Raw genomic sequence first — 15819 nt, 5'->3', positions numbered from 1 at the left:
TGGAATACCTACAGGACCAAACCCTCATTTTTTTAAGGTTATTGCCCAGGTAATGTTAGGCATCTCAAGGTGTTTGCATCTTCCCTATTATGTCACAAGTCTATAAGGCACCTCCTTATGCTCCTCAGCTGTAACTCTTTCTCCCTCCCTTTTCCACCTAAATTTCTTCCTAAGCTTTCCCCTCCTTCCCAGTGCCAAGAGCTTCAGCGCCAGAACACAACTCAGAGAAGGCTCCTGGCTCTACAGATTCCCTCACCTGTTACACAAGAAAAAGCTGTACAGTTCCCCGTTTGGAGTCCTGCGCACAGCAGCTCAGAGCTCTGCAGAGGAAGCTCTGCGTCCAGCCAGAGACAGCTGCAGCACAGGGCAGAGACGGACAGACAACTTTGTACTGTGCAGATGAGGCATGAATTGTGACACATGAACACATCCTGCGTCCTCCTTCTCTGCATCCACACCACAGAAACAGTCTCGGAGCTCCCTTACTGCATTCCCAAATGCAAGGTCTCATCCCAACACACAAATAAAACTCTTCCTGTGACAGGCAGAACTGCTAGAAAATTCTCAGGGGTTGGACACCCTCTTTATAAAGCCATACAAGAACAACTTGTGCACTGTAATCCACAGCTTGATTTACTTCAATCCGTACATACGCATTTTTATTAGAAAAAAAAGAGACAACACACCAGATAAAAAAGGCTTAAAATCCACTTTAATAATGCATTCCTGTAACATTCCTCAGACGAACTCAAACTTGTTAGTGGGACAATTACAGCTTGTGTTCAAACAGTTTACACTAACTGAAAAAATCTTGTAGTACTTCTACACAAAAGACAGGCAAGGTTAAGATTATACAAACATTTGTTTCGGTTAAATCTTCAGCATGAGATACAGTATTTTTGTCCAATAGATTGTACTTTACTACCAGTAAAAATAAACAGCGATACAACACATTATCAAAAAACCCATCCAAACAAGAGCTTCCCAGCCATTCAGGCTGCACGTGACGGTCAACTACTTTAAAGAAACAGATGGTCCAGAGAAAAAGAATAACTACAAGTTAGGAGGAAAAAAAAAAAAGAAAAGAAATAAACAAACATAAAAATCTCCCCCAATTCACTACATGATGGATCATTTGGAGCTATATAAATTTACAGAATCATGGGAGCTGCAAAGTACCCAGATGCTGCCCTAGTTCTCCAGAGAATTCCCTGTGCTCTTAAGTAAGGTATACTACGCTAAAAAAAATGCCAAGACATCCTGCAATTTTATCTAGTTTAGTCTCAGGACTCCAGCTGCAAATAGGAAACCTGGAATGGTCAAGGCATTGGGATCCTTGCCAGATTTTACCGTTCCTGAACAACTGTGGCAGCCTCCCAGAATCCATTTTTTTCACATTGAAATTAGAGGAATGCACCACATGAAATTTTCTACAACTTTTACCAGTCAGACTGCGCTCCCCTTCTCCTAGAGTGGCTTTACCAAAACAGGCCCTAATGAACTATTTTTTAATATCCCCCACTTCCCCCCCTCTTTCCCCCAAGCTGAACCCTGTATGGCCTGCCGAGATTCCTTTCCTCTTTGGGGTGCGTGCAGGGGGTAGCTTAATCCCATTAGTATCTGCGACGCTTGTTAGGGCCAAAGTCACCCCCTGGATTTCCTCTGTTGAAGGCAGGTGGGTTCCCTCCCATCGCTCCAAGCCCTTCCATCGCACCACCTTGGCCAAAGCGATCTGCAGGCGGTGGCGGAGTCTTGTAATGAGGACGAATGCAGAAGAGGCAGGAAGAAAAACAAGGAACAACAAAGGGCAGTTAAAAGCTGTTTGAGTTGATTCAAATTCTACCAGGATTCCACAATTCCAGGGGACCTTGCTACAAACCTTCACCCCACCAAAAATATCCCCAAAGCTGGACTGACAGGAGCATTGCAGGAGCAAGTTTCTTTCCCCACAAAACTTGTAGTCAAACATACTGGAATACAGCTTGCTCCATCTCACAGCCTAGTGCCCCACTGTGGAGCACGAGTGATGCAGTCTGGGAAAGGAGAACTTCATATTGCCAGCATATTCCTTCCCCCAAACTGAATGCAGATGAGGAATGTACACTGACACTACAGCCTATCACCACCCTCACATACACAATACTCCAATTCCAAAATAAGTCTTCAATACTAGTCTTGTGCCCTCACCGTATCCTGTTATTTGCATTCCTTTGGCTCTCCCCTCTCCCAGTTGGGGCCTCTTCCTTCCAGCAGGGAAAAGATGATCAAAGGACAATTCAGGTTGGAAGGTACCCCAGGAGGTCTCTACTCCAACCTCATGCTCAAAGTGGAGCCAGCTACAAGGTCAGACTAGGTTTATCTGGTTGGGTCTTTTAAACGTCAAAGGCTGAAGACAACCTCTCTGGGCAACCTGTTCCACTGCTTGAATGTCCTCATTGTGGACATAGTACTTCCCTTGGGGAAGGTACTGGAGGCAACCACTGCCTCTTCCTTCCCTGTAGGCTGTGACTAAGTGACAATATAGAGCAGAACTGCTTTACACCAGGCTCCTGGGTTCCATTTATTCTTTGTCCACAAGGTTTCTAGCAGTGATACATATATATGTAATGCAATACATATATGCGCATCGTAACTGGTATTAGAACTGTAGATGACTCCATGGTATTGCCTGGTTCTAATGAACACAGACCCAGATTTCAATAGAATTGTCAACGGGGAGGTCCCAGGGACTCCCAGTGCTCACTCCGCTGACAGTGCAGGGGAGGCACTAGCAGTAACACAGCACTCCCTTTCTGTTCCCTACAGATGAAAAAATCCTGAGTCATCATGAACTTTTCCCATAGGGCACATAGCAGGGAAGGGCACTGCAATCACTCCAAGTAGCTGGGGCGAACATGCGAAGTAACTGCTCCCTACAAGAATATTTTGACTAGTGGAAAAAATAACTCTGAAAACCAAGCACATGGCCAGAATAGTTTCCCAAAAGACTGTACGTATTTCTGGCCATTAGAGAAACAGCTTCTTGCTTTTTGGTCTAAATGCTACTATTTCATCATACTGATCTGAACTTGCCTCCCCTTTCCATTCCCCTCTTCATCTTGCCCCTTGATTTCCTCTTGTAGTATGCATTCTCTTAACCTCAGCTGCTCCATTGTCCCTACCACTTAGGTCCAAAAAGTTACAGCCAAATAAAACTGTTCTTTACGACAAAGATTTCCGTGACGTAGAAGTCACGATAGATCAAGAAGTCTAAGTAGGAAGGTTTGCAGGAAAACTGTTTATTAGACCAATTGATATAAAAACTGATATAAAGGAAGATGAACTTTTAGGACAAACTGGACTATGACTGCTGCCGTTTGTGCTGCTGACTGGAAGGGCTGACGCTGCAAAAGGATCAATCCTCTGTATGACAGAGAGGAATGACAGATGCCACAGAAACCATCGTCTATTGTGGTAAAGTTTAAAACAAAATTAAATATAAAAATTTTAAAAAGGCAAATAACTAAGCATAACCTCCACTGATTCTTTGCTGTTTACCTCCCAAGCAAATTAGCTGAACTCATTTTAGCATACTCACTATTATCATACTCATTTTAGCCTATGAGCATAGGAGATAATTGTTTTTAAAAATGGTAATGGGCAGAACATTCCTGAAAGCTTGGCTTTATGCGGGCAAGAATCTACTCTCATTCAACAAAGTGATTCCCATTATGACATTTAAAAAATAACCATATATTATTGCTAAGATCATTTTAACAAACGTTTTAGCACTAGCAGTCTTGAAAGCAGAGTAAGTAGTTATTAGACTTGGCTCAATCTCCTGAAAATTACCAACTAGTATCAAAGCAAGATTGTCTTCTGGGGATTTCAGGGGGAGTTAAGCAACAGGTCTAGGCAGACAAACAAGCTTCAACTTTAGCAGCATAGTGTGTAAAAATGGAAAAAACAATCTGCATTGCAAAGGTGTGCACAAAAAGCAGATGAAGATACATTACCATTCCCATGGCTCCATCAGGTATCATAGCTCCAGGACCAGTTGCAGGAGGTGCAGCAGCTGGGACGTTGGTACCACCCATAGCTCCTCTATTGTTCATGCCAATGGTACCTGGAAAAGAAAACTGAAGAACAGTCCTGGGAAACAAAGTGACTGGGGTCTACTCATCACTCCAGAGCCACAAAAAAAAACAGTAAGCTCCCTGCAGCGTTATATTCAGCGATAGAGTCCTAGTCTATTAACTCGCTTTGCACTATTAGGTCAAGACAAATTGCTCTTGCATTCCAGGACTATCTGAAACTACAGCAGGCCCTACCACCACCCTCATTAACCACTATGCCCCTATTGCCTTCTCACTTGCTCTTGTACCTGTGGCCTGAAACTCTAAATCACGTAGTCAAAATATGGAAATACTGTAATCACAATTATTTTCTGTGCTCAAGGTCTAGCTTTACATGTCGTACCAGGTTCTGCATCAGTACAAGCTTCTGAAGCACACTATAGCTCTGACAGCAACTTCAATCAAGCCTTTTGCTTACAGAACCAAGTCTTTCACAAACGTACAGTACTGCCTCATATCCAAATTGCGTTATATTTCCTGTCACATGAATGCTTCCTGTCACTGAACTGGGAGGAGATTACTATGACTGAGTTTTTAAATAAGAAGCCCATGAAATAAGACTACTCCAAAACTGTACAGATTTTGTAAAGAAGGACAGGAACATGCATAGGAACAAAGACAGCCACCTCTTACCTCCCATACCCATCTGTCCCATTCGCATGTCTGGTGGCTCCCTCTGGAAGAAGAGACACTCATTTCAAATGATAAAAATTCAGGCTTTTTAAAAATGAAATTATACAAATACAGTGAGTTCTGGGGTTTAACTACTGAAAACTGTGTAGAAACATCATTCCCAGGGTAAATTTCAAAAGAAGATCTGAGCTACCTTCACAGGATTAATTGCTGAACAAACATGCTGAAAGACTCTTTCACAACCACTGCAAAACATCCAGCAGCAAAGCTATGTATGCAGATTTTACCAAACAGCAGCAGAGATATCTGATATCTGGACAGAAAGACCAGCTGAGCAGCAGTAATGCATTAGATAGAATGAATTTTGCTACCTTCTTAGCATAGATAAGAAGCTTTTCCTATTGAAAGGAATGCAAGCTTACATAAAGACACAGCACTGGGTCACTTGCATTAAAGCACAAGTTAGTGAGTTCAGTTTCTCTTTTATTAACTAAGCACAGGGGACACACCACAGATCTCCCTCACTGCAAAGCTAGCAGCACCTCACTTGAGTGAGGGTACTACTTTTTCCACAGTGGGAAGAGAAGAACAGATTTCCCCTCACCTGTAGTCTCAGTGCCACTATACAAATGCACTATTATTTAGAGAATACGCAGGGTAATATTCACACATTTAGGTCAGTCACATGGTTTTGGACCTTTTGGTTTGACATATATTTAGCTATTTTGCTTAGGGGCCAATTTTTCGCTAGGATACATAAACACTTGTCACCCAGTTGCATCAATGCCACTGCACCACCTTGATAGCACTACAGCCACCTCCACAATAGAAAGTTGCTGTGGCTGGAAATGAATCGTAAGACAGTTCTTTATTGAACTAGAGATACTGCTATTAGAAGGCAGGTTACCACATGTTTAACACTACAAGAAAATACCTGACCAAGTGACTTTTAAGTACAAGCAACTTTCATGTCTGCAGCAGTGCCTCAAGTTGGGATCATTTCATCTGAGCATGACTAAGACAGACTGCAGGCTAGGGATACAGTCGGTGTATGACCACAACAGGGTTCTGCAGCAGTACTTCAGGACAGTACCTCTTTGTTACTGTTACAATAAAATTAGTTAGTGTATATTCTTCTGAACAGCAAGACAGCTAGTGAGAGTCCTACATGTACAGCAGTGGGACAGTAACGGCAGTATTTATATTTTCCAGACTAAACTGTATTAAGGTTGAAGAGAATCAACGATTTAGGGCAGAATGCACTAAAGATGTAGAGTCCCTCAACCAACCAGTTAAACATTCACAGAAAGCCCTGTGCTGTGGAAGGGCAAAAATCTCATGTCGGTGTCCATATGTAATGGGAATGTAGATGTACTCTTACCGCATCAGCAAAATTCCCTTTAAAGCCTTCCTGCTGGCGTCTCATCATCTCTTCTTGCTGCCTTCTCATTTCCTCTTCACGGCGCCTGCGTTCTTCCTCTTGCCTGCAAAGAATGTCCAAGGATGCTCAACACAACACGCACCAATCATTTGCATCACAGTGTTGCAGTGCTGCCTAAGGGGTCCTGTTTGGAAAACTACAACTTTCAGAACATTACTTTGCTGACGCTGTAAAATATTAGGTAACTCATGATGAAAACAGAAACATGTATGCACATTTCCAACACCTTCAATTTTCAGGAGGTCATTATAAAACCTAACATGAGCACACCCATGTGTGTGTCTCATGAGGAGCGGCCAAAGGAACTGGGGGTGTTCAGCCTGGAGAAAAGGAGGCTGAGAGGAAGCTTCATCACTCTCCGCAGCTCCTCGAAAGGAGGGTGTAGAGGAAATGGCCTCAAGTTGCACCAGGGGAGGTTTAGTTTGGATAGTAGGAGAAAAATCTTCAGTGAAAGGGTTGTCAAGCACTGGAATGGGCTGCCCGGGGCAGTGGTGGGGTCCCCATCCCTGGTGGTATTTAAAAGATGGGCAGACATGGTGCTGAGGAACGTGGTTTAGCAGTGGACTTGGCAGTGCTGGGTTACTGGTTGGAGTCGATGATCTTAAAGGTCTTTTCCAACCTAAATGATTCTATGTACACAGCAGTTCCCAAATACACGCTGACTACACGCAATATAATGCATACAAGCCAGACAGTTCTCAAGCCTCTTCTATTACAGAAATAGTCTGGACATCTTCCTGGAGCTTCTCAAAATGACCAAACAAGGAAGAGCTGTAATAGAGAGAGAAATCTCCAAGACTAAGTTACCCCCAAACGAAAAGGCAGATGCTAGAATGGGGTTTCCCAACCTGCAGTGTTGAAGCTACCAAATCACTGCACAGATCTTTATTTTTTTATCTGCCTCGGTCAAGGAGCTAAACTGAGACATGTAACTGTAAAAGCCCACATACTATTCAGTGGAAGAAACTCCTAACTCTTGCATCTTTAAACCAACTGTATGCTCTCCCTATGAACAAAAAGGCCCAAAATAACAGCCATACTTTAGGTAGTAATTAAATTGTCACACTGAACACTTAAGTGCACTGAAGCAGCATTTCATTTCATAGTATTATGTATTCCCAGCATTTCATAACCTGCCCCCTTACCTGAGTTCCAACTGTTTACGTTTTTGTACTTCTTGGTTATGCAATTCCTCCATTCTCCTCAGCTCTTCCTGGCGTCTCATTAAATCTGGAAAAGACGACAGTAAAAAAATCCAGTCAAACTCATCTCCCATGCCGCCTCTTATCAGTTCCTGAACTAGAACCATACACACAAGAGAATAAGGTAACAGAGCTTCCAGCAATACAGCAACATCAGTCCGTTCATTTGCTGCTACTGTGCATGGTTACAAGTCAAGCAGCTACACCCTGGCTCACCTCCTGTGAGCTCTAGCCACTCTACTGAGCTACCCACCCCGGATGCTGCATCAGGATGTTCCCGCACTGTATTTCTCTTTGATTGGTACCTTGCCGCATGAGCATGACTTGGTGCTCATGGCGAGCTGCTTCCATTTCCATTTCCAGCTTCTCTCGAGCTTCCTTGATGTTGCGGTCCACTTGTTCTTGCTGCTGCTTCTCCATTTCTATTAGAGCCTTCCAACGCATGGCATATTCGTACTCAAAGCTGCCAGGCTGTGCAAATCGAGGAGGCTGCTCGCGCTCCCTGTCAAACAAGGAAGAGCTAGTGATTACTTCAACAGAGCAAGGAGGAACCAAGAAAAATACGTTTGTGTGTTAAACGCAATGGCAGACCCTTTTAATGGTTAGAAATGCATTTCTTAGTGCAATAAATAAGGAACCAATATGTCTTCTACTTTCTCTTTTGAGAAAGGTATTTTTATACCTATGCCCGGTATCCTAGTTTCTCTGCTCCTCGAGAATCATCTTATTGAAAGGAGAAACTTAGGCAGAATCCTCCTGCAGGATTAATTGTACATGGAAACCGTGTCCCGTCGTACTCCGTAACAAGCAATGACACCGCTTTCATAAGACACCAAAAGATTCTGGGTAAAGACATTGAGAAATACTCTTGAAAGAAAACATCCTTTGCTCCTGCTGCACATCTTATGGACAGATCCACTCCAGAACGAAACACTGCCCAGACGTGCGTGTTTACTTCACTAATCTCTGCAGCCCCTGCGCCTAGAGCACATCACTATTCCAAATGCAGCCTCACAGCTCCCGAAGCTCTCATCTTCCTTACTGGAAAAATTCACGAGCTCACGTGGTTGACAAACTCCCACTGCTTGGATCACGTGACACATACTTACACTGGGAAGCCTTCAAAGACCATGGCCTTACACCTGGATAGCTCTACAATCTTCTAACGCTATTCACATAATTCCTTAAATTTCCACTGTGGATTCAAATCTGTTTCTTCTACGGACTTTCCATAATAATTGGAGCAAGTAACTTAAGTCTTTGCTTCAGCTTCTCATCTGAGCAAGGGGATCTCATGTTATCTCAAACTGACACAATTATTTTATTTCAACGACAGAAACAGACATGAAAAAGATGTGGAGGCTGCCAGTCTTATCCAGCAGCGGGGATCCAAACCCACTGCTTTCTTTTAGCTAACCATGGTGAGAGAACAGCATACGCAATTCTCTTTCCAGAGTCACAGAATGGTCAGGGTTGGAAGGGACCTCTGGAGATCATCTAGTCCAACCCCCCTGCTAGAGCAGGGGCACCTACAGCAGTTCCACAGAACGGCGCCCAGGCAGGTTTGGAATGGCTCCAGAGAGGAAGACTCCCCCACCTCTCTGGGCAGCCTGTGCCAGTGCTCTGCCACCCTCACAGGAAAGAAGTCCCTCCTCAGGTTTAGATGGAACTTCCTATGGTCAAGTTTGTGCCTGTTATCTCTTGTCCTGTCACTGGGCACCACTGAAAAAAGACTGTTCCAATCTACCTGGGACCCTCCCTTTAAGTATTTGTAAGTATTGATAAGATTCCTCCCTCAGTCTTCTTTTTACTAGACTGAAAAGACCCAAGTGCCTCAGCCTTTCAGGTCACATTTACAGAAAAAAGAAGGACTTTTAGTAGCACTGATGAGCCACCCTCCTAGCACTGAGGCACTATGCCCTAGTCCACAGGCACATGGCAGGCACATACTTGTGATATTGCTGGTTTTTGATGACTAGTTTCTCTGGTAGTCCCTCTTCATCATCATACTGATCCATGGGCTCCACAGTGACAGGCCGAGGGAATCTGTAAAGAAAAGATGAGGTGCTTTCAAGGAAATTCAAGAATGAACTTGCAGCGTGGGAAAGTACGTGTGCTGTGTCTGAACTTTTAAATACTGCTTGTAGCATCATGCAAAGAAATTCAGAGCAGTTGGGGACCTCAAAGTGAAACCAGAAATCACTTTGAACACCTTCTTTCTTTGTAGAACAGGAGCTGAACTGTTAATCAAAATCCTGGTTGAATCCAAATGAAAATTGTACTAAAAGAAGAATACTTGCAGTTACTGGCTCAAATTAGCAGCTTAACTGGAACCTGACATCCTCCAGTAGGATCTACTCAGCATGAAGTCCTGTAGTCCCTAGAGTCTGGTTTTTCTCCCTTTCCTCCCTTGCTACATGGCCAGTCAGAGGCTGCACAAGTCCTTACGTGCCTTTTTATAGCTGCCTAAGGTGAGCAGTAACTACACTGGTCCTCACTGGAGGTTGCTGGCTGTACCATTCAGTCATACTCTCCTGGTGAGAGCACCACATGCCATTACTGCTTGGGCCCTGTCTGAATTTACTCCCCCAAGAAATCCAGTGGTGCGCTTCACAACACAGACACTGCACGTGTGTGCTTCTGTCCTCCTGGTTTTTGTGTATTATTTTGTGTAGTAGAAAGTATTTAACAGAAGTGTTCCCAACCTCTGAGTTAGCTCCCTACCACAGTACTGACACTGCTCATCCTCACCACAAAGCAGCGCTGCAGCTTCTCGTTAGCTCCTCAAGCCCATTTGCCAGAGCTGGGGAAATGGAAGAGAAACAGTCACACTATGCCAAGCTGCAAGCAGTGCCCAGAGTCCAGCAGGAAGGCAGAATATGAGAGGCTAAAATCTCTCTCCCCACAATGTAGCTTTTCACTTCCATGTGACATGTTCCATTATTAATAGTCTTATTTTCCAGTGTGAACCAATTCCAACCAGTTTATCTAGTTGTTACTGTCATGAACTAGGACAAACCAGAACAAGTTTAATCAAAACCAAACCATACCTAGAAATAAGCAACATACTCGTTTGCTGTCCTAGGTATCAGAATCTAATATGCTGACAGCTACAAAAAGATGGAATGTTTCCCTCAGGTGCTCTCAGTTATACACTGGAAGTGATTAGTTTTACACGATCACTTTTCAAAATTTGTTTTCATGGTTCTTTCAGGACATAGACTTCTGAATCAGCAAAAGCTCCCTAACAGCAATTCTCCTGCAGAGCACTACACACTATGCTGGTTATCCCCAAAGAGTCTCAGGGAGAAAACCAGATATTATAAACAAAAGCCAGAACACCTGCTTTTTGAAACCAAACATGCTTGTGGATGGCTGTGCTGTATGCAGGCCTCCAAGAAAAAGGGGTAAGTGAGAAGCACAAAGCTTAAAAAATTACTTTAGAAATTAGCAATACAGCCCCAATTTCAGGAAGTATTCTATTCACAAATTCTATTTGTATGCATACATACAAAATATACAGTAATTTTCATTACCAAGAGATCGAGAACAGCTCCCTCTTAATAGCTAGAGCAACAAGCTGTGCTCTGCAGAAAACATGTAGAATTAGTCATTTACTTGAGAAAGTTCACATAATTATGCAATAGCATGCTTTGTTGCCTTATGATATTCAAGCACAAGGAAAACAGTTTATTATGATGAAAACTCCCAATAATCCAGTCTATCTGACCAGCTCCTCCGACAAATCCCATGCCCAGAGTGGTGGATCAGCATTTCATCCCAGCAGTGCATGCTGTGGAGTGGAGTCCCATCCCAAGACTCGCCTCTGAAGCGACCCAGAGCGCACAATTAACATACTTGAGCTTTGTTTCCAACAAATTATATGGATGGTCTCTGTAATAGCTCCTGCTTCTTACAGGCTGCTTTAATTGCCCTAAGAAGGTTTTATCGAGAAAGAGTTTCTCAGCAAGTTGTATGCACTTATCTGACTAGCAGCTTCCCAGAAGAAAGTTTTCAGACCTGAGTCTCAGCACACACTCGCTCTTTTTGGAACAAAGCTAAGATCTCCCCAAGCAAATCACCTCCCACTTTGTATCTCATTTGTCCCGCTTTGGTGTTAAGAAACATTGCTCACAATCCAATGCCACCCATCAACCAGCACACACGCCAGTATAGCACTTCTCGCCCTCCACACTTACGTAGTTAGCAGGAAAGACCCATCACTACATCTATCCAGGGCTTTCCTAGCAGCAGGCTTCCCCGAGAACTCCACAATGCCTTTCCCAGAGGATCGTCCTCTGTCATCCACAATAACCACAGCCCTTTCCACCTGGCCAAACACTGAGAAGGCTTCCTCCAGGAGCTCATTGGACACAAACTGAGGCAGGTTCCTGACTGTCAGCGATGCGCTGTGGCATGCAAAACGCACTCTTAGCTGCTTCCCACGTAGAGGCATGTTGTCTAGTTCCACCTTTGCAATCTCTGCCAGAGTGCGAGTTTCCTGAAGATAAAAAAAAGTTATCATTAAAACTCTCAATTCAGTACAGAATCAGCCAGTCACAAACATAACAGAGTCACAAGCCTATTTCCCCTTAACAAGTACTTTACATAGAGGAACAAATAATCCTCACCCAGGAAGGTAAAAAGTGGCCTAACAAACCACAGCTATTCTCTATTATCAATGACTAGCTATATAGGCACGTACAGCGTTGGAGGGGAAACAAAAAAAAAAACCCCACAAACCACAAAACCAAAACGTATCAGACCTAAGCCTAATCCAACAGCCACCACAAACTAAATAATCATTATCTATCAGACATAATTATATCAAGGCTACAAAGCATACTTTTTGTAAAATACATAAATACATTAAAAAAATAAAAATCAAGATTCAACTATTAGCTAAGTCTGATAACCGTGAAAGGAAATGTTGACTGTATGATAACCCATGAAAGACATCTTATGCCAGTTTCACACCTTTCCACTCAGTCACTACTGAGCAGCTATACCACAGCAAAGCACAGCAGACTTTTTGGCATAGGAACCTCACGCCCCATCCACTTAGCCTGGAGCGTTCAGAACGGTAGTACATGAGCCAATAAAGTATGAGAACCATTACTCCATGTTGGTAGCTACCTCCCTCCTAGCCATGCTTCAATATGATCATCTAGACATCCCCAATCTCAAGAGCATTCATCACTCCAGTTATTATGCATTCACACAAATTCCATGTTCATGCCATTCCAGAAAACGGAAGTCCACCTTGTCTGTAATAGCATCATGTTCATGTTTTCTTTCTGTTTTCTACCAGCTGACTTCAGAACAACTCTATCAGTTATCTCCCAAGTCCTGCCACAAGCTGCCTGAATTCACATTCCTTCTCATAACAAGCTCTAGAAAAAACACTCGTAGAAGTTGATCCTGTATTCCAGTTTACTAAAATCAAATACAGGCTTAATTAGCAAGATATCTGAACATCTACTACTTCCAATTAGCAGTACTCCTCCAGCATGTGTCATTGCCACAAAACCACCCCAAAGGTAGCAAGCCACTCACCAGCCTGATAAACCCAAAGCCTTTGTCCTTGTGTATGAAGACTTCACCTGCCTTGCCATACTTCTCAAATAACTTTCTCATCTCTTCTTCTGTAATATCTGGGGGCAGATTCCCCACAAACAGGCGGCTTCTTTGGGTGAAGGTCTTTTCACCAGGTTTCCGGAAATTCTTCAGGTCAATAGTCAGGCCTTCATCTGAGGGGAATAAGGTACACAGCTGCTCTACAGTTGGGGGGATAAATTCTATTAGGTTTCATCACAGTGAAAACAGAGACACAGGACAATATAGGTAACACCACCCATTCACCTCAGTCTCAAACCTCTCCAGCCATCTCTACAGCAACAGGGGCATTTTATTTCAGAATGGGCCTGTGTTCTTTTTAAAGAAAACATGTGCCTGGACCTCAGTGCTCTTTAACACCAGTGAAAGAAAGAACACCACCAGTGGAAAAAAAGAACACTGCAGTTTGAAATAAAGTCAGAGACTTCATTCAACTTTTGGAGATCTGGTCAAGATGATTGGCTGCAACAAAATCACCTGTAGCCACAATACAGGATTTTGCTATTACAACCTGAATGATTACAGAAAAGCCACAGTTTGGCCAGCAACCAGATTTTCACTCAAAAAAAACCCCAAAACAAAAACAAAAAACCAACCAAACAAACAAGATGTCTAGAAAAATAAGCAAACAAGTGGAAATTTTGCCCAGACAGATAACATTTGAGATAGCTGTCATTCTACAAGATGGGATTTGGGTTCTAGAGTCTTGGGTTTCAAGCTGAAAAGAAGGCTGGAATGGTGAAAATAGTGAAAAAACACCCCCAAAACCAGCCATATAGGTGAGACCCCAGAAACATTACAAAGTTCATTAAAAAAAAAAAAAATAATCTATATCCAGTAAGTAATGCTATATCTAACACCAACAAACAGGACAGATTGTAGGAACATCCTCAAATCCCCACGTGCATATACAGTCTTTAACTCTTAATTCAGCACGATGCTGGAAGCTCTGCTATACAGCAGTCACAGGGGTGGTTTTATCATCACTCTACCATTTTCTTAAATGTATACAGAACTTCCAAAACACAGGGTAGCAAGCCATAGAAAGCAATTCTTTTGCTTTGCAAAGCACCTCATGGCCACACATACAAAATAACCTACGAACATGAATGGCTTGATTCTGGTTACAAAGCACAGCACTAACCCGGAAAGGCTATTCATGCAAAGGCAACATATGCAAGACATGCAAGGACAACTCTTTTGTAAGCACAAGCACACCTCCATGGCTAACACTAGAATAAAACAATAAGACTGACGGTGTATCTGTAGAAGAGTAGTGAGAGTAAATTATCTACTTCATACAGCAAGGGAGCATAAGCCAAGAGTTGTCTTGTGAACTTCTTCAGGCCATTATCAGAAGTATTTAGGGATCAATCTGTGCATACACTAGGAGGGACTGCCGGCACAGTTATACAACTATCACTGTTCTGCTTTAAGTAGATCCACTCAAAGGAATGTGAGATACAGTCGCTCACTATGAGCTGATCCCTGTGGGAATACCACAACGTGGTTTGTGTTGTGTTGTTTCCAACCTGACTGGAAATGGCCTGGTCTGCCACCCTTGTCTGTTACCCTCTGTGAACTGATAAGGAGCCTGTTTAACAGGGCCACCTAATAAAAATATGCAGGAATTTTTTTACTAGCGCAGTATCTCTGCATGTGTGTGTATACACCGTTAAATCTGCAACTTTGACAGAAAAAAACAGACAGAGGAATCATGCAAAGCACACGTGACTTCTATACGATTTTGTTTTTAACAGCCAAAGTGTCCAAACTTTTTTTTTTGAAGTAATATAAGCACTTCTTCCACCAAAAATGCTAATGGCCTTGCCGCCATGCTTCTAAACTATCAAGTTAGATCAGTTAAGGCCCCCGAAGCCATTAATGCATATTGTCTCACAAGCACCCCCTCTGTATCCCAAGTAACAGAGCTATAGTCCACACTGATTAAAAACAAACCCGGAAACATGCTAGATTAGAGCAACAGCCACCATTAATATCAGCTGGTACTTGAACACTGAAATATTATTAAATAAAACTGGGTATCTCCTGGTCCCTCCCGTGTAAAAATTTAGTCTTGACAGGTGACTAAGGATTGCTGTAACAGTGTTCTTACTACTATACTGTGTCTTTACAGATCACCAATTTATTTTGCCAGTACTTAAGGAAACCTGTGTTGAGAAACCATTTGTTATGATTGGGGAAAAAAAGCAAACAGAGCCAATGGAAAACAGACCGTCTCCTATTTGACTGGTTTACAGAAACACTGTTAAAGGCTCAGAGACCTCCAAACTCTTTAACTGAGCTTTTCCTTGACAATTTGAGACAAAGAAGGAACGTCTCCATCACTGCCTGGTTTGGGGAACACAATAAACTTACAAACAAAACCCCACAACCCAAAAAACCCAGCTAAAATTCAACCCACCGTCTCCCACAATGGGGAAACCCCGACTATGGCAGGCGAACAGTGAGGAACTTGAGTTTTGAAGTTTGTAAATTGAACGAAGGGGTTCCGCTCGTTCCCGCCCAGACCTGCCGCCCCTCATAAGGAACTCCATGTCCTGTCTGCAAAGTAGGGGCGGTCACGCAGCGCCTACCCAAAGCGGGGCCGGACGGCCCCCCGCGGCGGGCCCGGGACTCACTCTGGCTGTTGGCCTGCTGCCCGTTGGCGGGGACGGAAGGCGGCGGGTGCTGCTGGTGCTGATGCTGTTTCCGCGGAGCGTGGTTCTGCTTCTCCATGTTGAAGCCCTTGTTCCCCTGCATCTTCCCCACCTAGAAGCAGACACGACCGGTCGGCCGCCGCCCCGGAGCT

The 15819-nt window shown here is 43.4% G+C and overlaps 1 protein-coding gene across 3 annotated transcripts; it reads right to left on the bottom strand.

The window, feature by feature from the left end:
- Positions 1-690: 690 nt before the first annotated feature.
- Positions 691-15816, bottom strand: NONO (non-POU domain containing, octamer-binding). 3 transcript variants are annotated; one of them, XM_009881748.1, is made up of 10 exons: positions 15650-15816; positions 12948-13168; positions 11591-11892; positions 9342-9437; positions 7697-7893; positions 7335-7419; positions 6130-6232; positions 4749-4791; positions 3996-4105; positions 691-1751 (listed from the first exon to the last, which is right to left on the bottom strand). In XM_009881748.1, exons 1-10 carry the CDS (start codon positions 15768-15770, stop codon positions 1614-1616), a joined length of 1416 nt encoding a protein of 471 aa, XP_009880050.1. In that variant the 5' UTR covers positions 15771-15816; the 3' UTR covers positions 691-1613. The 3 variants fall into 3 exon arrangements, with proteins under 3 accessions (XP_009880050.1, XP_009880051.1, XP_009880049.1); XM_009881749.1 differs by having other exon boundaries at positions 12948-13141; XM_009881747.1 differs by having other exon boundaries at positions 12948-13141; positions 15605-15793.
- Between the last annotated feature and the right edge of the window lie 3 nt (positions 15817-15819).

This window comes from Charadrius vociferus, unplaced genomic scaffold (genome assembly GCF_000708025.1).
Source record: "Charadrius vociferus isolate BGI_N301 unplaced genomic scaffold, ASM70802v2 scaffold472, whole genome shotgun sequence".
NCBI classification, from domain to species: domain Eukaryota; kingdom Metazoa; phylum Chordata; class Aves; order Charadriiformes; family Charadriidae; genus Charadrius; species Charadrius vociferus.
This window is presented reverse-complemented; position numbering and strand designations above follow the sequence as displayed.